This window comes from Ostrea edulis, chromosome 10 (assembly GCF_947568905.1).
Source record: "Ostrea edulis chromosome 10, xbOstEdul1.1, whole genome shotgun sequence".
In the NCBI taxonomy this organism is placed as follows: Eukaryota; Metazoa; Mollusca; class Bivalvia; order Ostreida; family Ostreidae; genus Ostrea; species Ostrea edulis.
The window spans coordinates 4,335,230-4,354,150 of record NC_079173.1 but is presented as its reverse complement, the minus strand read 5'-3'; the positions used below and the strand labels follow the sequence as shown (position 1 = coordinate 4,354,150).

The window sequence follows — 18,921 nt, the reverse complement described above, 5'->3', positions numbered from 1 at the left end:
TTTAGAAAAATGTACTAAACGTTAAAAGAAGCAATGCTTTATTCCACTCCCGGAGAAATAAATGACAAAATCTTTTGATTTCTTGCATTACTTTATTGGGAGAACTTAATTTGTTCCAAACCCTTTAAAATTTGCGTCATATTATTAATTTCACCTTATTAGAAATGATAGAAAATAGTGCAAATGAGTAAATAGGAGGGATATCTTTAAACTCCTGTAAAATCCCGGAGCTTCTGGGGCTTCGTCCCCTGGGTTCCCATCAGGGCTTGCCCTCAACCAACTGGGGGCTTCAAAGCGGCCCACAGACCCCTTGCCTCATAAGTGCCCCCCCCCCCGTAATCACAATTCCTGGATCCGCCCCGGTTAACATTGGGTCAAATGTTGTCTGACGTGTTTCATAACACGTTAGGTCGTTCTTGTCACACTGATTTTGACTACGGATGAATCCATTTACCTGATCGGGATGTAGGGCTCACGGCAGGTGTGCCCGGTTGACATGGGATGCTTACTCCTCCTAGGCACCTGATCTCACCTCTGGTTTGTCCAGGGGTCCGTATTTGCCCAACTATCTATTTTGTATTGCTTATAAGAGTTGTGAGATTTATCACTGTTCGTTATCCTCACCCTTTTAATTGCTTAATTCGCAATACCCAAGTCAACAGCAGGCTTTCTATGCTTGCCCAATCGATCGATACAAAATTATGTTTGTCCGATCAATCAATATACTTCGACCCGACTAAAAATGGTTTCATTTCCGTGAAGTTGCACCTGAAGAATTCTGATATTGGCAGTTTCCATAATGCCACGTGGTAAAAATTCTTATAGTTGAATAAAAAGAACATTTTTTACAATGCAGCACGTGCTACTTCCCCCGAATACAGGGGAGGCACAACACACCGCGGTGCTCAATTTATAGCGTCAATATGTATAGGTTATGGACTTTGTATGGGACAATATGACGACCGAGTTTTTTGGCGTAAACGGACCGTGCTTGCGCGACAAAAAACGAAGTCGTCATATTTTCCCATACAAAGTCTATAACCTTTTTATCATATACTTTGAATTCCATTTAGAAACGAACAATAATCTTATTTTTTTAAACAATTTCTTTATTAGTTTAAGGTAGGTCTATACTCAAATGGACTAAATCATGAAATAATTGCCTTTACACGATAAATATATATTCCAGTAATAGATACACATTGAAAAATATATCTGTTGACATACTATTGTCATTGTTATTGCTTCTCAAAAGTAAGCACCCAATCAACATTAAGGAAAATGCACTCCCCCTTCTTTATTTTTCTTAATAATGATTATTTTCCCAAACAAATGGGCTGTAATAAGCAACATAGACTATATACCCTTTATTTAATAATATGTAATCATTGATTCTAATAAATTGGAATAAATATTTTCATAATGTACACTAAAATGTGAGCCCAAACATGTTAAAAGAAATACTGTAGGAAATACCATTTGATGTCAATATTGGTCTTTTCCTTAATTTTCATGGACTAAACCTTGAATTAATTGTTTTTAATTTACGGATTATTATCTTAGAATAAGGATTTGTGTAAGAAAATCATATGTTGACGTATTATTTTAGAATCTACAGTACACGACACGACTTTTATACACCCTACCATGGAAAGACCACGGTGGAAAATCACGGAGATACACTGTGTCCTCCGTGTTTCACGGTGTGTGTTATTTGCGAATACACACAGCTGCTAAGAGCTGTTCTGTCCACGGGCGCCTTCCAGGAGATGTGAAAATGTGCCGCAGGCTAAATAACCATGATAAAGGTGGAATTTTAAGAAAAGAAGAAAACTGTCAATACCCCCCCCCCACCTGATACTTGTACTGTTTTTCAGCATTTTGAGCCAATTCCAACGATACCAATCTATGTATTATGTTTTTGGGAAAACCTGGTTTTGATTTTTTTTTTCTTTTAGTCTTCTAATCCCTTTTTTAATGAAAATATTCTTAAATTCTATGTTTAAATAATGCGTACTTGCAGGTAATACCTGTTTTGAATGCAAATTAGTATATTCAGTAAATGAAAAACATACATGAACATCATGTAATAGGGATATTCAATAATTACCGACGTGCTCTTTCTCTCTCTCTCTCTCTCTCTCTCTCTCTCTCTCTCTCTGACAAATGCGCTGTTTAACATAATTACTTCCATCATATTGCGTTATTTATTTTTAAAATCCCGAGTTAATTACATTTGAGAGAGACTTATGTTCAATGTATTTTTATAAAAGAAATGTTCATCGGAAGTGTCTGGATAATGCAATGATTTTTATATAACAAGTATATACCATGCGAATTCCTAGGGTCTTTGTCACAGTATAACTAAATTACGAATAGCTAGTTTATGTTTTGACTTCTTATGAAAAATGTGAAATATATTGGGTCGGCGCGATATCAGATCTAGTCTAAGATCACGGATATCTTGCGCCGACCCAATATATTTCACACTTTCCGCAAGAAGTCAAACACTTCTGTTGATTTCAAATACACGGATTAGCTGACCCCCAATTGTTCTACTGAGGCGAAAATCCCTTCGAATTTGCATGGAATGTACAAGTTATACACAGGTCATTGTTATAGTCATACATCATAGTACCGTTAATCCTACACACATTTTTTTTTATTTAAAAAAACTGACGAAGTATCACCAAACTGCAGATTGAACTTTATAGAGCCCCGTGCAAACATTACTTATATTTTTCAATGTATCAGAAGGGGTATGTTGCCGTTTAAGTTGTGTAAAATTCTTGACAAGCAATAAGATAACAAAAAATGGTGATTAAATTGTCTGATTACAAAATACGCGTGTGTGTATGTGTGGTGGTGGTGGGGGGGGGGGGGGGGTAGTAGTCTGAAACTGTCTCAATTCCCCCTTCCGACTTCAATTTCTTAAATCGCGCAGCGGGTAGGTCGCTACAAGGCTAAATTCTTAACTTTCATATTGCACCTTCTCCGATTATACGTCCCTTTAATCAACATATAAGGATGTAAAACCTCGGTATCAAATGCAGCTAGTTCATGAAAAAAGACTAATATCAATATAAACAGAAATGACTTAATAATTTGCATTTTATTTGCTTATATTCATATACGCTATCGATTATTAAAATCTTTAATTGCTATATGAAATAATTTTGAAATTTAGATGCATTAGATAATGAAAGCAACACCAAGATCGAGAGAGAGGGGGGGAGGGGGGCATTGGTAATAATTAAGATAAAATAAATACAAGCTATACTACAACAGCATTTGGTTTATTGGATAGTTCTTCGATTTTAACCTTCATAGTACATGTTTATGCAAACGAGCTATCTAGGCATTTTTTCCATCTTCGCTAGCCAAGATTTATCGTCAACGAAGACACAGTTGACCCAAAACCCATTGCAAGCGGAGATGAGATGAAGTTCACCCCCGTATTATGTTATAACTGACCAAAACCTAGTACGTTTGTTTTACAACTTTCATTCAGAAGACGCGCAAGTTTGTGAGTCACTGAATAAACGAGAAAACGTCTGCATTTTTATTTCAATCGTTGTCAATTGTATACTTTGTGATATTCCAAGACCACATGTACTCAATTCAATTTATTGGATCTCATCACCATTATGCAATGGTATACAAAGATATAAAGACAAAAAGCTGTTATATATACATTTAGTAAATAATACATGTGTGTAATAAAGTATTTATCAAGTTAGAAAAAACTGTGTTATTATTAATGTGAAGTATGGGCATTCTAGTTAGGGGAGCACGTTTTATTTTATTATTTTCTTAATGAAAGTACGGAGTTTTCTAAAGGTTTGTTTAAAAGTAAAGATATATTTGATTTTTATTTGTTTAGATGATAAAAATTTGATTCTTTGTATTAGCTCTACAACAAGTACACCCCCCCCCCAAAAAAAAATCTTGAAAAATTATACATTATCATATCTTCGTAAGTTATGTGAAGTTTGAGCATATTTACAACCTTTGATAATAATTTGAACAATTCTAAACTATAACTGTTATAACATATACGTGGTTTACAATTTAATACATTTTATCTGAAAAACATATTCTAAAGAAGGTTTTGCACAATGTAAATGTAAACGGAAGTAACAAACTGAATTTTGATGACTTTGCTTATTAATATATGGTCAATGCATATGTGTAATGTATGTTATATCTTATATCCTGAGACAAAGTTTTATATGAATCTCTACAAGTCATGAAATAATTTACATGTACATAAATTGGATGCATGTTATACATGTTACATGTACACGTACATCACTTACACCGGTCTAAGTAGATGCAATCTCAATAAGGAACTAATAGATGCCGCCCCAATAATTTTGAAAAAGGAGAGAGGATGAGGAAAAAATGACAAATTCATGACAGTCGGTGAAATAAAACAAATTATTTGCAGCTGATCTTTGAAGCTTTTGTCAATATCTGTAACATTGTAGCAGCGAACACAACTACGATATCTGTGGTCACTGAAGCAGCGAAATGTGAACATTTCTTTTTTACACGAGCGAACCATGTATTTGTTGATGATAATTTGGAAGCTATTCTAACCCGGATCCTCACAAAAGAAATATTATTATGATGCTCGTGGAAATCTGAATTGTTCTGACCCCCCCCCCCCCCTTTCCCATCTGTCTCCCCCACTTTCTGATGCCCCGCAATTCCAGATCTTGAACATTCGGATAATGTTGTGAATTACGTGGTATAAATATAATAAAGAGTGCCCATTTAGTGCAGTAACTACATAAGTCGCTCACCATAGGCTGAGTTGTATAGATCTCCGAGATGATCGTCTCTAAAGGTCTGGTCTGGTCTGTGACTTGAATACAACTAACTTGACATCTGATCAGTACCGGGAATGTCGAGCCCGATCTTAATAACATCGAATATTACTACATTCCTCCCCGTTTTATTTAAAAGGAGTGTGGATTATAAAACCGCCCAATACTGTTCCACTGATTAAAACTATTTATTAAACACCTTATTTATATTTGCATAATTGTAAACAATCAGAAAATCCGACTGTAAACAGCATCGCCTACAGGTGTTTATATGATTAAAAAGATACATACACATAGATACAAAACCACTGAAATAAAAATATATCAACATAAGCTTAAGATAATGTATTTTGTTTGATTTTCAATCGGAAATCCATTACCCACATCTGATAAATGACCCACATCATCAATACCAATTAGCACCTATGTAAAAGACTTGTATTTCCCCCTGAAAACTTTAAGTTCTAGTGGACTGGGAGGATTTTCAATGTTTGACCTAATAATAATATCAGGTATAAAATTCTCTACCATGTTAAAAGTGTATTAGGATAATGGTAACTATATACTAAATTGAAGTATAAAATGTGTAAATATCTACATACAATAAAATGTCAAAATATGCATACAACCTATATGTTTTAGTGATGTCTATATTCAACACTACAGGCTACACGCATAAATCGCATTTATAAACATATACTGCTATCATGTGTCAGGCAGCCTAAAATGAAGATTATCTTAAAATATTTGATTTTACTATTATTATTTTTAATTGAGTGTTGAACCTTTCTATGTACACACATGCAGACCTCAGGTTCAAAATGACACTCTTTAAAATTCCTATATTACATGTAAAATATTAGGACTATGCACATATTCTGTCAAAATCTGTCAACTGTATGTATCTGGCCTAAATTTATATACATGTATTTGCTAGATTACTATTTCCCAAATCAAACAAATACTGTGGGGTTTTGATACTTTGAACCTAGTGTGTGGTTGTGGCCTTGGTGTATTAGAATCTGCTGAAGAATGGCCTACTTCTCCAGCTATTGAAAGTTTAAAGATTGTTCGGGTGACCTGTGAAATGTTACTGATGATGACCTTGATCTGTAACAATTTCTTGCATAGTGTCCCATTTTCCCACACCGATAACACTCGCTCTCAGATTCAGATGGTGATGGAGATCTGTATGTCTGTTGCTCCTTTTCCGGGGATCTAATCCCTGCCCGTCTTTCTGGGTCATGTAAACTTTTAATGATTTCCTTGATAAGTTTTGCGTGTTCTTGTTGTTCTTCTTCCAGTTCTGTTATCCTAACTTCCAAGGTAGTTGTTTGGTTTGGTGGTGGTGTTCTGTTAGTCATCCGAATGTTTGGTTCCTCTGGTGGTGACTGGGGTGGCTTCTTAAAGGAAACTCTTTTGATTTCTTTTTTCACTCCACCAATAAGCTTTTGGTTTGTGATGGCATTTTTCATATGTCGCATGGCCTCATCTAATGTATTTGGATATTTGTCTAAAGTTACTAATGCGGCACGTTTTTCATTGCAACCTCTAAGGAATGCATCTATAGTGACAGTGCTCATAAAATACTCAGGCATACCCTTATAGCCTTCTGTAGCCAGATCTTCAATTCTTTCTGCAAATTCTTCGATGGTCTCATCTGGATGCTGTTTTATTTCCTGTAGCTGTCTTCTTATAATATGAGGCTGATCTCTCTTGTCGAATCTTTCTTTCATTTGTTGGCATAGTTGGTTAAAATTACTTTGAACTGTGTCAGAGCGGGAGCTAAAGAATTTCAAAGCTTTGTCCCTTAAACATTCTATTAACTTGTCCAATTTTTCAGATTCTGGCCAACTATATTTTTTAGCAATATGATTGAACTGTATGAAATATACTGAACATTCTCCTTCTAATTCTTCAATAATATCATCTTTTTTTTATCTCTCTCTCCAGTTCACTTATAATTTCATCTCTTTTTCTCATCTCTTCTTGGTGTTCCTCAGACATCTGATCTTTCTCACTACCTAGGGCTTTCTCTATGAATGTTTCATTCACTTGATGTTGTGTGTCAACAGAAGTAGATTCAATGTTTGTTTGTTGTGTACCTACTTCTTGTTGGAACATTAAATCTATCTTAATAATGCCCTGATCTAATAAAGGGTCCCAAAGTGTGATTGGAATGTTCTGAATAATTTTCAGATCTTCCAATACTAGTTTTCCCTTGATTTTGCGCTGAGCAATGATTGCCTTAGCTCTTCTTTCCCCAATTCCAGTGATTGATAACAGATCTTCAAATGATGCTTTATTTATATCAATGGGAGAACTAGTGGGGGTAGCCATGATTTAATTATTTACTACCTAAATAAAAAGCATACTCAAAGAAAATTATGGGGGTAGTCCTGATTTTGATTTTTTACCCTCTTAGCCTACACAAAAATGTGGGGACTATTTCCTAACAAACGTATGTATTGATTAAGTCATCAGACACTCCGACGACGAAATCAAGTGTATGCTTGCTAAAAATATGTTCATGTAGGCTATAAACAATGACAAAAAATACACAAAGAAAGTACAAAAAATGCAAAATACCACGTAATTGTATTAAATAATTCCTAGTGTATGGTTTACACCAAGAATAAGATATCCCAGTGTAACGTTTTACACCAAGACAAGGAACTTCTCAATAAAGAAATTCAAATTTGGCGCCAAAGTAAACGATCGGCGTGATTTTATAAAACCGACTTTTGACACCAATGTTGTGAATTACGTGGTATAAATATAATAAAGAGTGCCCATTTAGTGCAGTAACTACATAAGTCGCTCACCATAGGCTGAGTTGTATAGATCTCCGAGATGATTGTCTCTAAAGGTCTGGTCTGGTCTGTGACTTGAATACAACTAACTTGACAGCTGATCAGTACCGGGAATGTCGAGCCCGATCTTAATAACATCGAATATTACTACAATAATATAAAACTTTTACATACATGAATAGTCAATGTACACTGAATGCCTCACGGACATGTACAAAGTAATTGACACACCCTCATCCATGCACCAAAATATTGTTTGTTCTCCAAACAGTTTTTTTTCTTCTTCTAAAGCTAAAATCATCTCTATCTCCCTCTTTTAAACAAAAAACACACCACAAAATCTCAACTAGAGATTTGACTGATAAGAAGATAAGAACACCCAGGAAGGAATTGATATCGAATATTCATATCTCGTATCGCCATGTAAAAATCGTTAAAATATCACAGTTCGGAAAACGGAAGCGTGGTTCCGCATTTACATTTGATTGTCACGTAGGCCGAGTGTAGGTCTACTTTAACCGAGTAAAATATGAAAAACGCAAAAAAATTGAAACTTAACGGCGTATAGTAACGGCTTTTTTTTATTGATTGTGACGTAATGTTTGCGGAGCGGAATCTTTCCGGGTATATATCGCGTGATATATGCCCGCAAACTTAAAAAGGAAAAAAAGAGATGAAATTGAAAATATATAATAAAAATATTTACTATATCTTATTGTACATGTAATTAAGTGCCAGTTAAGGGTTTTTCTGTAATTGATGAAAACTAATGTGACTGAAAAGTAAGTTTAGTCATTGATTTCATTTATGTGTCTATCATATAATTTTTCGCAGGCAATATTGGCTCATGATGCAACACATTCTGTAAATATATTAGTCATCTACTTATTTAGAACAGGATCAAGATATCTTTAGCATACCATCAATTTTTCAATATTTTGAACGACCAATACACAAATAGATATGTGGAAATTGCATGCGTAACCAACGCATTATATTAGCGGATCTAGAAGGTCGAGGGGGTGGGGGTACAGGGGTTGTAACACACACACCTTTGATTTTGGTTTTTAAAAGAGAGTGCGAGAGAAAAAGAGCGATATTGGAGTATGTATTAATATTTCTTTGGGAACATCATTACTGCATTGTATTGATAGTAGTGTAAACTCTAAATTTCAATAGTTAGGGGAAGGGGGGGGGGGGTAAAAACCCCTGTAAGTTTACGTCATCCGAAATCGATTTTCACTCACTGATTATTATCATTCTTTTCAACATCCATCAGACAGGGCCGTAAATTAACCTTCAATTTGGAGGAGGCAGGAAATTAGGCGGGGGTCTGCACATTTTGTGCACACTGAACACGTTTCGTGCAAAATCCTTGATTCTAGGGCCTTCTAAGATGTTGCTTGACTAACTCATTCTAAAAGAAAGATTTGGAATGCTTTTTAAGGGAGGTATCATGTTCTTAGTTATTGGAAACAACATAAATTCTAATGAACTTTAAATTTTATTTTATTTTTTTTTGGCTCAAAAGTTGGAGGAGGCAGCTGCCTCCTCCGCCTCCATGTAATTTACGGCCCTGTCAGAGTTTTTTTAAGGGAAACTATGTAACCAACGCATTATATTAGCGGACCTAGAAGGTCGAGGGGGTGGGGGTACAAGGGTTGAAAATGAAAATGAAAACTATGTAAATTTAGTATTTTTTGTCATACATTGACTTTTGATCACACCCTTTAGTAATAAACGTTGTAAATTCCTTTGTCATTTCAAAAACTCTTCACATAGTTTTTATTTGATAGCTAACGTATAAAATCCAAATGCAGACGATAAAAAAGAAACATATCATGATATCAACATGTACACCCCTCGATAATTTTCTAGACCCGCGTCGGACAATGCCAATTACATGTAGGCTACATGCACAATGAAACCGTATCTTATGTAGTCTTTCCGATGAAATCTGAGTTAGGTTTTTTTTTTTTCGTGTGCGATTCAATATTTTGAAAATATTTTTTGATTCAAATCAACTTGATATACATTAAACCTGCACTGAGTGACGTAGCATTAGGATTAGCCCCACACGTTTTCGAGATCATTCTTTTTGCCGCTATTATCACAGGCAAAGTTTGTCATTTTTTAGGCCTGCTCGTGATATTTCTTTTAAATATTAATAGTGAATTGTAGTGGAAATATATAGTTGTAATCAAATTAACCGAAGACTTGAAATAAAGTATCAACCCCTGTCCTCTTACCCCCAAAATTTTGGATTTGAGTTTTTGATTTCATTTTTGAGTTTTGCGAGATAAGAATATTCAGACAATTGTGAAACCAACTTCTTCTCCGGCTGCCCCTCCCTCTTTCCAGGTGACCGTTGTTTATTGCAGATTACTTTTAAATGTTTCGGGATTCATATTGTATTAGAACTTGTACAGAAATAAACATTTGTTTTTCCTCAACCCAACAATTTATTTTTTTTTAAATGGCCGCCTCCGGTCAAGACGGTGTTTTTCAGCAGATTAAGGATTTTCGCGATTCAACGACTTTCCAGCATGTCAATACAACGCGAGATTGTCAGCGTTCGTCTAAGGATAGCTGCTTGCCAGTTGCCTCAATAGCCTGCAATGGCGACTTTGCGTTTTCACGTCGCAAACAGTGAGCAGTGATTGTTATGAAGTCAATCACCATTACCCAATGCAAACTACATATATGTAACAACTGTGTCACTTTGGTCTGTTCACAGGTGTCTACTTTTCATGATAATGTATTCAACAAATGCATTAATTTTTTCTCAACCCAACAATTTAACAAAATTCTTGGCAAAATTTAACGATATTCAATGTAATGCTCCAGGTGGACATGTTATGACCGTGTCCAATTTTCGTGCAGTCCGTGTACGTACAGCTTGATATCACACGTCGCTTGTCAAACACTATTGATTTTTTTTAGTGTTCCAATTATAGAATGTTCGCTATGATAAAGTATCTAGTGCAAACGTCATGACATTCAAAAATTATAGTCGGATATATTACATTAAATACCACTAATTATTTTTTGTGGTCATAATAATATGTATGAAATAGATATATAAGCGACGTCATTCTTGATTAGAGCACTTCCGTGGTACATGTATGTAACAGGCACCTGTCCCGCAGACACGCATGCGACTTCTCCAAACTTATAACATAGAATGGGCTCATAATTAACCGATAACCAGTGAGTTGTTAAAGGCACACTTTGTGATATTTCAACCCTACATGTAAACATGTATACAGACAAACCAGTAATTGTCAAATTCAGTGAATATTTAGTCAAAACTTTCAGAAAAAGAAGTGATGCTTTAAAACTGCAAAAATCATTATAGTTAATTATTCATATGTTGGTATAATACTGATATTGTCCATGTACTTGTTTTTGTACATCTGATTCGCAATTCATATATGTATGTACTCGTTTCCCCAACATGCCACATGTAGTTTGCAGTCCATGTAACCTGTTGTTAATGTTGTAATCTTTATTTGAAAATTCCTTCTTTTTAAGCTGTCTTGCTGTTATGCCCTCCAGGCCCAACATTGGAATAAACTTATATTATCTTATATAGCCATTGATGGCGATTAATTCTCGTAAACCAATGTACAAAATAGTGGATCTAAATCATCTATTCGTAATTACCATGGAAACTACAAGTTATAAGATATATGGCGCACTATATCTCTCCAATTGATAAAATTGTCGTAAAAATTTTTATTTATCGAGTCTTCATTACACTACAGTGTTTTTTTTTTCCCTTTTCTAGCTCGACAATGTTAAACACACATATGGGGGGTCCAACATCCAAGTTTGATAGAAAATGAACTACATTGACCTATTTCTATGCATTTGTAGTCGTAAAACATCAAGTTATATTACCGGGAACATATTGCGAAACATTGTGCGTGTCCCTCCACCCCACCCACCCGAAAAAAGATTATGCGTTTATTGCAAGGCAATACCACCGTCAACATCAATAATGCATTTATAAGGTCATAACCGAAAGACCCGTGATTATCACTTCTAAAAGTCAAGCGTTTGGTGAACAAGCAATCACTACCTATGTTAACGTCTTTGGTTTGACGCGACCATAGCACGAGCGAAGCTCAAACTCACGACCTCCGTGTCATGAACCAAATCTAGCCTGGTACCCGAGGCCTTCCGATGTTCAAAGAACGAAGGCCAGGCATAGGATGTCGAATGGATTCTTCCACTGATCAAAATCCAATATGGCGGACTCAATGGTAAGTAATGGGAATGTACGTAAATGAGCGTATCATGGCTTAATTAGCTGTGTCACTTTCGATTTTATGCCATTAGTTGCCAGATACAGACCTTAGGAAATGTCTAATACTTGGTTTTCCATGTGACACGCTTGTTTGATATAATCTTATCCCTTTGTTTTCAAGTAAATTGGTGATTCGCCAACTCGCATATTTTTCACGTGTGTTAAATTAAATCTAACCGTCTCACTTCGTTTTTTCTACTATTGATGGGTTGTATTGGGTTGCTGGCGAAGATATATACTGAGTTTTATAGATGACACGCACCAGTTTTCCTATTTTGAACCGACAATTATTTCAGATCGAATTTCCTCGGAAGGCCTCGAGTATCAGGCTAGAATCAAATCTAACCACTGAGACCACGTGATTAGCTAGATAGTAAAAATAATGACGGTGATACAAAAGTATGCATCTAGTCTGGAAAAGATTCTTTATTTCAATGATTCTATAAAGTCAGAGGTTCCTCCCATTCTTTGTGCACTGGTATGTAGGGTGAGACTTTCTCATGTACCCCTCAGAAAACATTCATCCCAAAATCATGATTCCTGAAAAAGAAAAAAAAAATCAATATGAATGATCATTTCCTGTAGCTCTAGACAGGATATGGTTTGAATACATAAACCGTTTGACAATCCGTCCCTCCCCCTTTCTAAATTTGTTTAGGGTTCCTGAATAAAAATAATATGTTACTCGTCTTAATAAAAGAAGAAAACAAGCAGAGGGACGGGGTCAGACTTCCCGATGTCCTGTATCTGCAGACTCCACACCTGACATTATTTTATAGAAAGTTTTTCTTGACTTACATCTTTCTGAAAATAAACCGATAATTATTTCTCCCAGAAATATACTACTTGATCGTATTCGGTAAACGCTCTAGAGATTAACTCACACCAAACACAAGTGTCTGAGTTTGAAGATAGAAAGAGTTTAAAATTACAATACCCCCCCCCCCCCCCCCCCCCGGTTTCTAGAATGTGAAAGTTTGCCGAAACCTTTCCTTATCTATCAGTTGACTAGACACGTTTACATTTCAATACGTTTATTTACAAATATGAAAAATTGCTAAGTTACAAACAACAACTGCTGTAGTTATCCATATACATATTTACATAGAAGATTTTTCTCCCTCGGTCTACTGATTAATACCGCTAAACAACGACCCGAGTGGGGTACAAACTGGTGTAAATATTCCGATATCTGGAAATTATAATTGAACATCCGTTCGCCCTTTCAAGTTGAAACTGAAATTCACGGAACATTAATTATGAAAAGGTCAAGTAAACAGCTGTGGCGGATCTAATGACGGAACTTGGGTAGTTGCTACCACCACCAAAGCTTGTTTTGATCCGCCCGAAACAGGTAACTGATTTGTTTGTCTAAAGACAAATACATTTCTATATATGTATTTCATATATACCCCATCCGTTATAAATGTATTAATTGTTTACATTAAAAAGTTTAAGTGGCTATGTAAATGGAGTTTGGTTCATTTGCGTAAATGATCGCATTTCCCGTTTAAATCACGTGACAGGACGGAAGGTCTACATATATATAGTGGAGCTGGGCCCGCACATTAAATTCACTCATCATCATCAGGTCAATATACCAGGACGAGGCGGCTGTACAGAGGGCGTGTAGGATATTTACAGGTTAGACATCATTATTTTACAATACGCATTGCACAACAACTAAAATGTTAGAAAGGTATCGGAAAATTGTTTTAAATAAGTATAATTATTAAGATATGCTTACCAGTGAGCATCTTAATTTCATGTAGTTCAGAGCGCAGAGGAGGAGGGGATATCTATCTGTATTAAACATGTCATGATCGCAATATATTAAAAACAAATCATTTATGATAAATGAATAAAATAAATAAAAAGTCAGGCTTTTAGTTTATATCATATTTTAATTGATCAAAATTGGAATAAGTTTCGCCAATTCTGTAGAAATTAACCCATTCTTCCTTTGTGTATATTTCCTGTATGCTACAAAGAAGAATTCTGAAACCTAGACAGCCATTTCTTATTTTGTGTAATACATGTACAGATTTTAAAGTCACATTGGAAGATGCCTGCTTGTATCGAGATAAAACCTTGATACATTATTTATTACTACCAAATCAGCATTTAATGTAAATATATCATTTTAACCAGTTCAAATTAATATTAAAGCTCATTAATTTCCTTTATTGACAGTAAACTACTCGTGACCCCTGACCCCAGAGATGGACCCGCGTGCTCAGGACGTTCTACTGTGTGACCTCTGTGAAACTGACCCCCTGCAGTATTGCTGTGAACATTGCGATATCAATCTTTGTACTGACTGTGTCAGTAAACATCTCTCAGATTCCTCTGAAAAACACAAAATCGCATCCTATCATTTACACAAAAAGTTTACTCCTAAATACTCAAAATGTCTGAAACACGCCGACAAAGATTGCGAAATGTACTGCGGGAGCTGTCACATTCCTGTGTGTACTACCTGCATCTCCTCAGGTAAACACAAAGGCCACGATATATCAGATATTCTGGAAAAACTCGGCTCTAACAAACAACGCATACAAAAAGATTTAGAAGAACTCGAGAATGAGATTTACCCCCGATATAAGGACATTTCCTCCGCTGTCCAAACTGAGAAAGCCGAAGTAGAAACGAATTACGAAAAACTAGCCACAACTGCTGACCAACAAGGAGAAGTCTGGCATCGCGAGGTCACCGCCACTGTCAACAAACGGAAAGCAGACATTGTAGAGACAAAAACTAAACATCTCTCTCTATTAGATAAACACGCGGATGAAATCACGCACAGAATGACTGAAATCAACCAGGTCATTCTAGAAATGAAAAACATCCTGGACACCAACGACATCTCCTTAACATCAACTTACAGATCTAGAAATAATGAATTCAATAAACTGCCTCCTAAAATCAAAGTTACATTACCAAGCTTATATCTTCCAACAATTAACACAGAAACACTTAATGAGATGTTTGGTTCATTATCCTCACTCTCCGTTACAACAGTCAAACCACTGCTTGATGAGCCGCGACTTATCGCTACCATAGACACTGAGTATACACAACTATACAGTGTTAGCTGTCTGAGTGAAGATCAAGTCTGGACATGCGGGTATAACAACACCATGAAGTTGCTCAACCTCCAGAGTAAACTACTGACATCAATACAAACCAAGTCGGGGAACGAACCGTGGGACATAGCAGTTACACGGGACGGAGATCTTGTTTATACTGACTTTATAAATAAAACTATAAACTTAATTAAGAATAAACAGATACAGACCGTGATCACACTACAGGGGTGGAGACCTCTCTATGTCTGCGGTACCACGGCTAAGAATCTCCTGGTTACCATGATCAGTGATGATAGAAAACAATCCAAAGTCGTGCGTTACTCCGGATCCACAGAAAAACACAGCATTCAGTTTGATGATCAGGGTCGTCCTCTCTATTCATCTGGTCCTTTCACTAAATACATCAGTGAGAACAGGAACCTGGATATCTGTGTGGCTGACCGGTCAGCTAGTGCAGTAGTGGTGGTCAATCAGTCAGGAAAACTCCGATTTAGATACACTGGTCATCCCTCTAATACCGAGCAATCATTTACTCCAGTCAGCATCACTACAGACAGCCAGAGTCACATCCTGACAGCAGACCGTGACAATCACCGTATCCACATCCTAGATCAGGACGGACAGTTCCTCCGTTACATTCACTGTCATTTAGAATTTCCATGGGGTTTATGTGTGGACATCAGAGACAACCTCTTTGTGGCTGAGCGTGACACTGCTAAAGTGAAGAAAATCCAATATCTATAAACACAGCGTTAATCCACATCTCAACAGTGTTAATTACATCTACCAACACAGTGTTAATTTCATATCTCCAGTGTTAATCACACATTGTCAACTTCCCACATTTATGTAGCAATATTCCATAATCACCTGCATATGGTGTTTATATATCTCAACTGATTCGATATGCAAGAGCTTGTTCTGGGTATAGTCAGTTTTTAAATCGAGGTAAGCTACTGACAAACAAGTTGATAGTACAGGGATTTCAACAGTCTCGATTGAAGTCAGCATTTCGCAAATTCTATGGTCGTTATAACGATCTAGTTCGTCAATACAACCTCGCATTGGGTCAAATGCTGTCTGACGTGTTTCATACCGATTGTTAAACCGTTCTTGGCACACTGATTTTGACTGCGGATAACTCCGTTTACCTGATCAGGATATGGGGCTCACGGCGGGTGTGACCGGTCAACAGGGGATGCTTACTCCTCCTAGGCACCTGATCCCACCTCTGGTGTGTCCAGGGGTCCGTGTTTGCCCAACTATCTATTTTGTATTGCTTGTAGGAGTTATGAGATTGATCACTGTTCGTTATCTTCACCTTGCATCTACAAGGTTCTGTGTTGATTACCGTAATAAACACGATGTTAATTACAGTCCTGTGTTGATTACAGCTGTGTTAATTGCACCAGTGTTTGAGATTAACTTGCGCATTGACAGTAAATTTGTGTTTGTTTATGAGTGTTTGATTGAACTTTATTTTGTTTGCTATCTGTGATATGTTTCAATGTATATATTATAGATAAACATGATTTAGTGTACAGTCTTATTTTATTACTGTCAGTACAGATAGATAAACATGATTTAGTGTACAGTCTTACATTATTACTGTCAGTACAGATAGACATGATTTAGTGTAGTCTTACATTATTACTGTCAGTACAGATAGATAAACATGATTTAGTGTACAGTATTACATTATTACTGTCAGTACAGATAGATAAACATGATTTAGTGTACAGTATTACATTATTACTGTCAGTACAGATAGATAAACATGATTTGGTGTACAGTATTACATTATTACTGTCAGTACAGATAGATAAACATGATTTAGTGTACAGTATTACATTATTACTGTCAGTACAGATAGATAAACATGATTTAGTGTACAATCTTACTTTATTACTGTCAGTACAGATAGATAAACATGATTTAGTGTACAGTCTTACATTACTACTGTCAGTACAGATAGATAAACATGATTTGGTGTACAGTATTACATTATTACTGTCAGTACAGATAGATAAACATGATTTAGTGTACAGTATTACATTATTACTGTAAGTACAGATAGATAAACATGATTTAGTGTACAGTCTTACATTATTACTGTAAGTACAGATAGATAAACATGATTAAGTGTTCAGTCTTACATTATTACTGAGTACTTACTTAGATTTGTAGCACTGTAACATAGAGTGACCACAAACGTCCGGTCTCCTTCACAGATCTTCAGATACAAGGTCACAGTCTTCTGTTTGTCACGTCGATAAACAAAACGTATCTAAATCTCCACAACTCTACAAAATAAACACTCACAAATTAAAATCATGACTAAATGAACCGGTAATTAAGAATTACTCTTTACAAAAGGACAGATTTAGTCTGTTATAACAATTAATTAGAGCCCCTGTTATATAGGCGGGAGCCCTATAGTGATCAGCATGTGTGTCTGTACATTGACTGGGCTTAGTACGTTACAATTAATTAGGGCCCCTGTTATATAGACGGAGCCCTATAGTGATCAGCCTTGTTACGCCATGTTTCGTCGTTTCAGCACGTTTGGTAGCCGACGAACTTTCATTCCGCACGTATGGTCAAAGGAACTGGACATAGGAATATACTGTCCGTTCAATATCTTGAGAACCCTTTGTTTGACAGACATCAAACTTGGTACACTGCTACATCTTCAGGCAAAAATGACCCCTATTGATTTTGAGGTCACATGTTTAAATGTCAAAGGTCAAACTGGACATTGGAATATACTGTCTGCTCTATATCTTGAGAATCCTTTGCTTGACAGACATCAAACTTGGTACACTGGTACATCTTCAGGAAAAGATGATCCCTATTGATTTTGAGGTCACATGTTTAAAGGTCAAGGGTCAACCTGGACATTGGAATATACTGTCCACTCAATATCTTGATAACCCTTTTGCTTGACAGACATCAAACTTAGTACACTGGTACATCTTAAGGAGAAGATGACCCATATTGATTTTGAGGTCAAAAGTCAAATGTTGAACTGGACAAAATAATATATTATCTCCTATATTTTACGAATTATTTGCTTGATTGACACCAAACTTGGTACACTTGTACTGCATAAGGAGTAGATGACCCCTATTGATTTTTAGGTCACATGGTAAATATACTCTTGACATAGGAAGATATTGTCTGCTCAATATTTTGAATTGATGATACTACTATCAATTAAATGATGTGTGTGTATACATGTAACCCTTTTCAATTTTGCACCATGGGGGGCATATGTGTTTTACAGACATCTCTTGTTTTGTGGAGTGTTTGTATGGGTATTGAAGATGTGCACGTGGGATGGATTTTGATTTAATTGAGAAAATTACAGGTTGTTGAACTTAGTCTATTTGAAAATTAATATTCTATGGAGGGTACATAATTTGTCCGCCCTACTCCTCCCACAGTTTTCAAGTGAGGACCTTCTTATTTTGTGGAGTGTTTGTATGGGTATTGAAGATGTGCATCTGGGGAAGGACTTTGATTTTCTTCCATTTTTGAAAAAAAAAATTCAGGTTGTTGAATTTGTCCATTTTGAGGAAATCTAGATTTTTAACCTAATACACTTTGTTCATATGGAAGTTTAATGGCTGATAATACCTGAAGCAAAGTTATACAAATTATAGCACAAGAAAAACGCCCTATGTAAGCATTTCACGGGCTTATTATGTACCGTTTGTGTTACTCTTGTTGGAAAAAGGGCAATATCTCAAGAACCTCTTGGCCAATTTTTGTCAAATTTGTCACAGGATATTCTTGGCCCAAGGGCTTTCATTTGTACTAAAACTAGGGTTGTGACCCTTTAACAAGGGGAGATAACTAGGAAAATGCAAACA

The 18,921-nt window shown here is 36.0% G+C and overlaps 1 protein-coding gene across 1 annotated transcript; it reads left to right on the top strand.

Moving 5' to 3' along the window:
- The first annotated feature begins 13,527 nt into the window (after positions 1-13,527).
- On the top strand, positions 13,528-16,636 carry LOC130050869 (uncharacterized). Its single transcript, XM_056151706.1, has 2 exons — positions 13,528-13,601; positions 14,151-16,636. The coding sequence occupies exon 2, from the start codon at positions 14,180-14,182 to the stop codon at positions 15,788-15,790; it is 1,611 nt and encodes a 536-aa protein (XP_056007681.1). The 5' UTR covers positions 13,528-13,601; positions 14,151-14,179; the 3' UTR covers positions 15,791-16,636.
- The last annotated feature ends 2,285 nt before the right edge of the window (positions 16,637-18,921 follow it).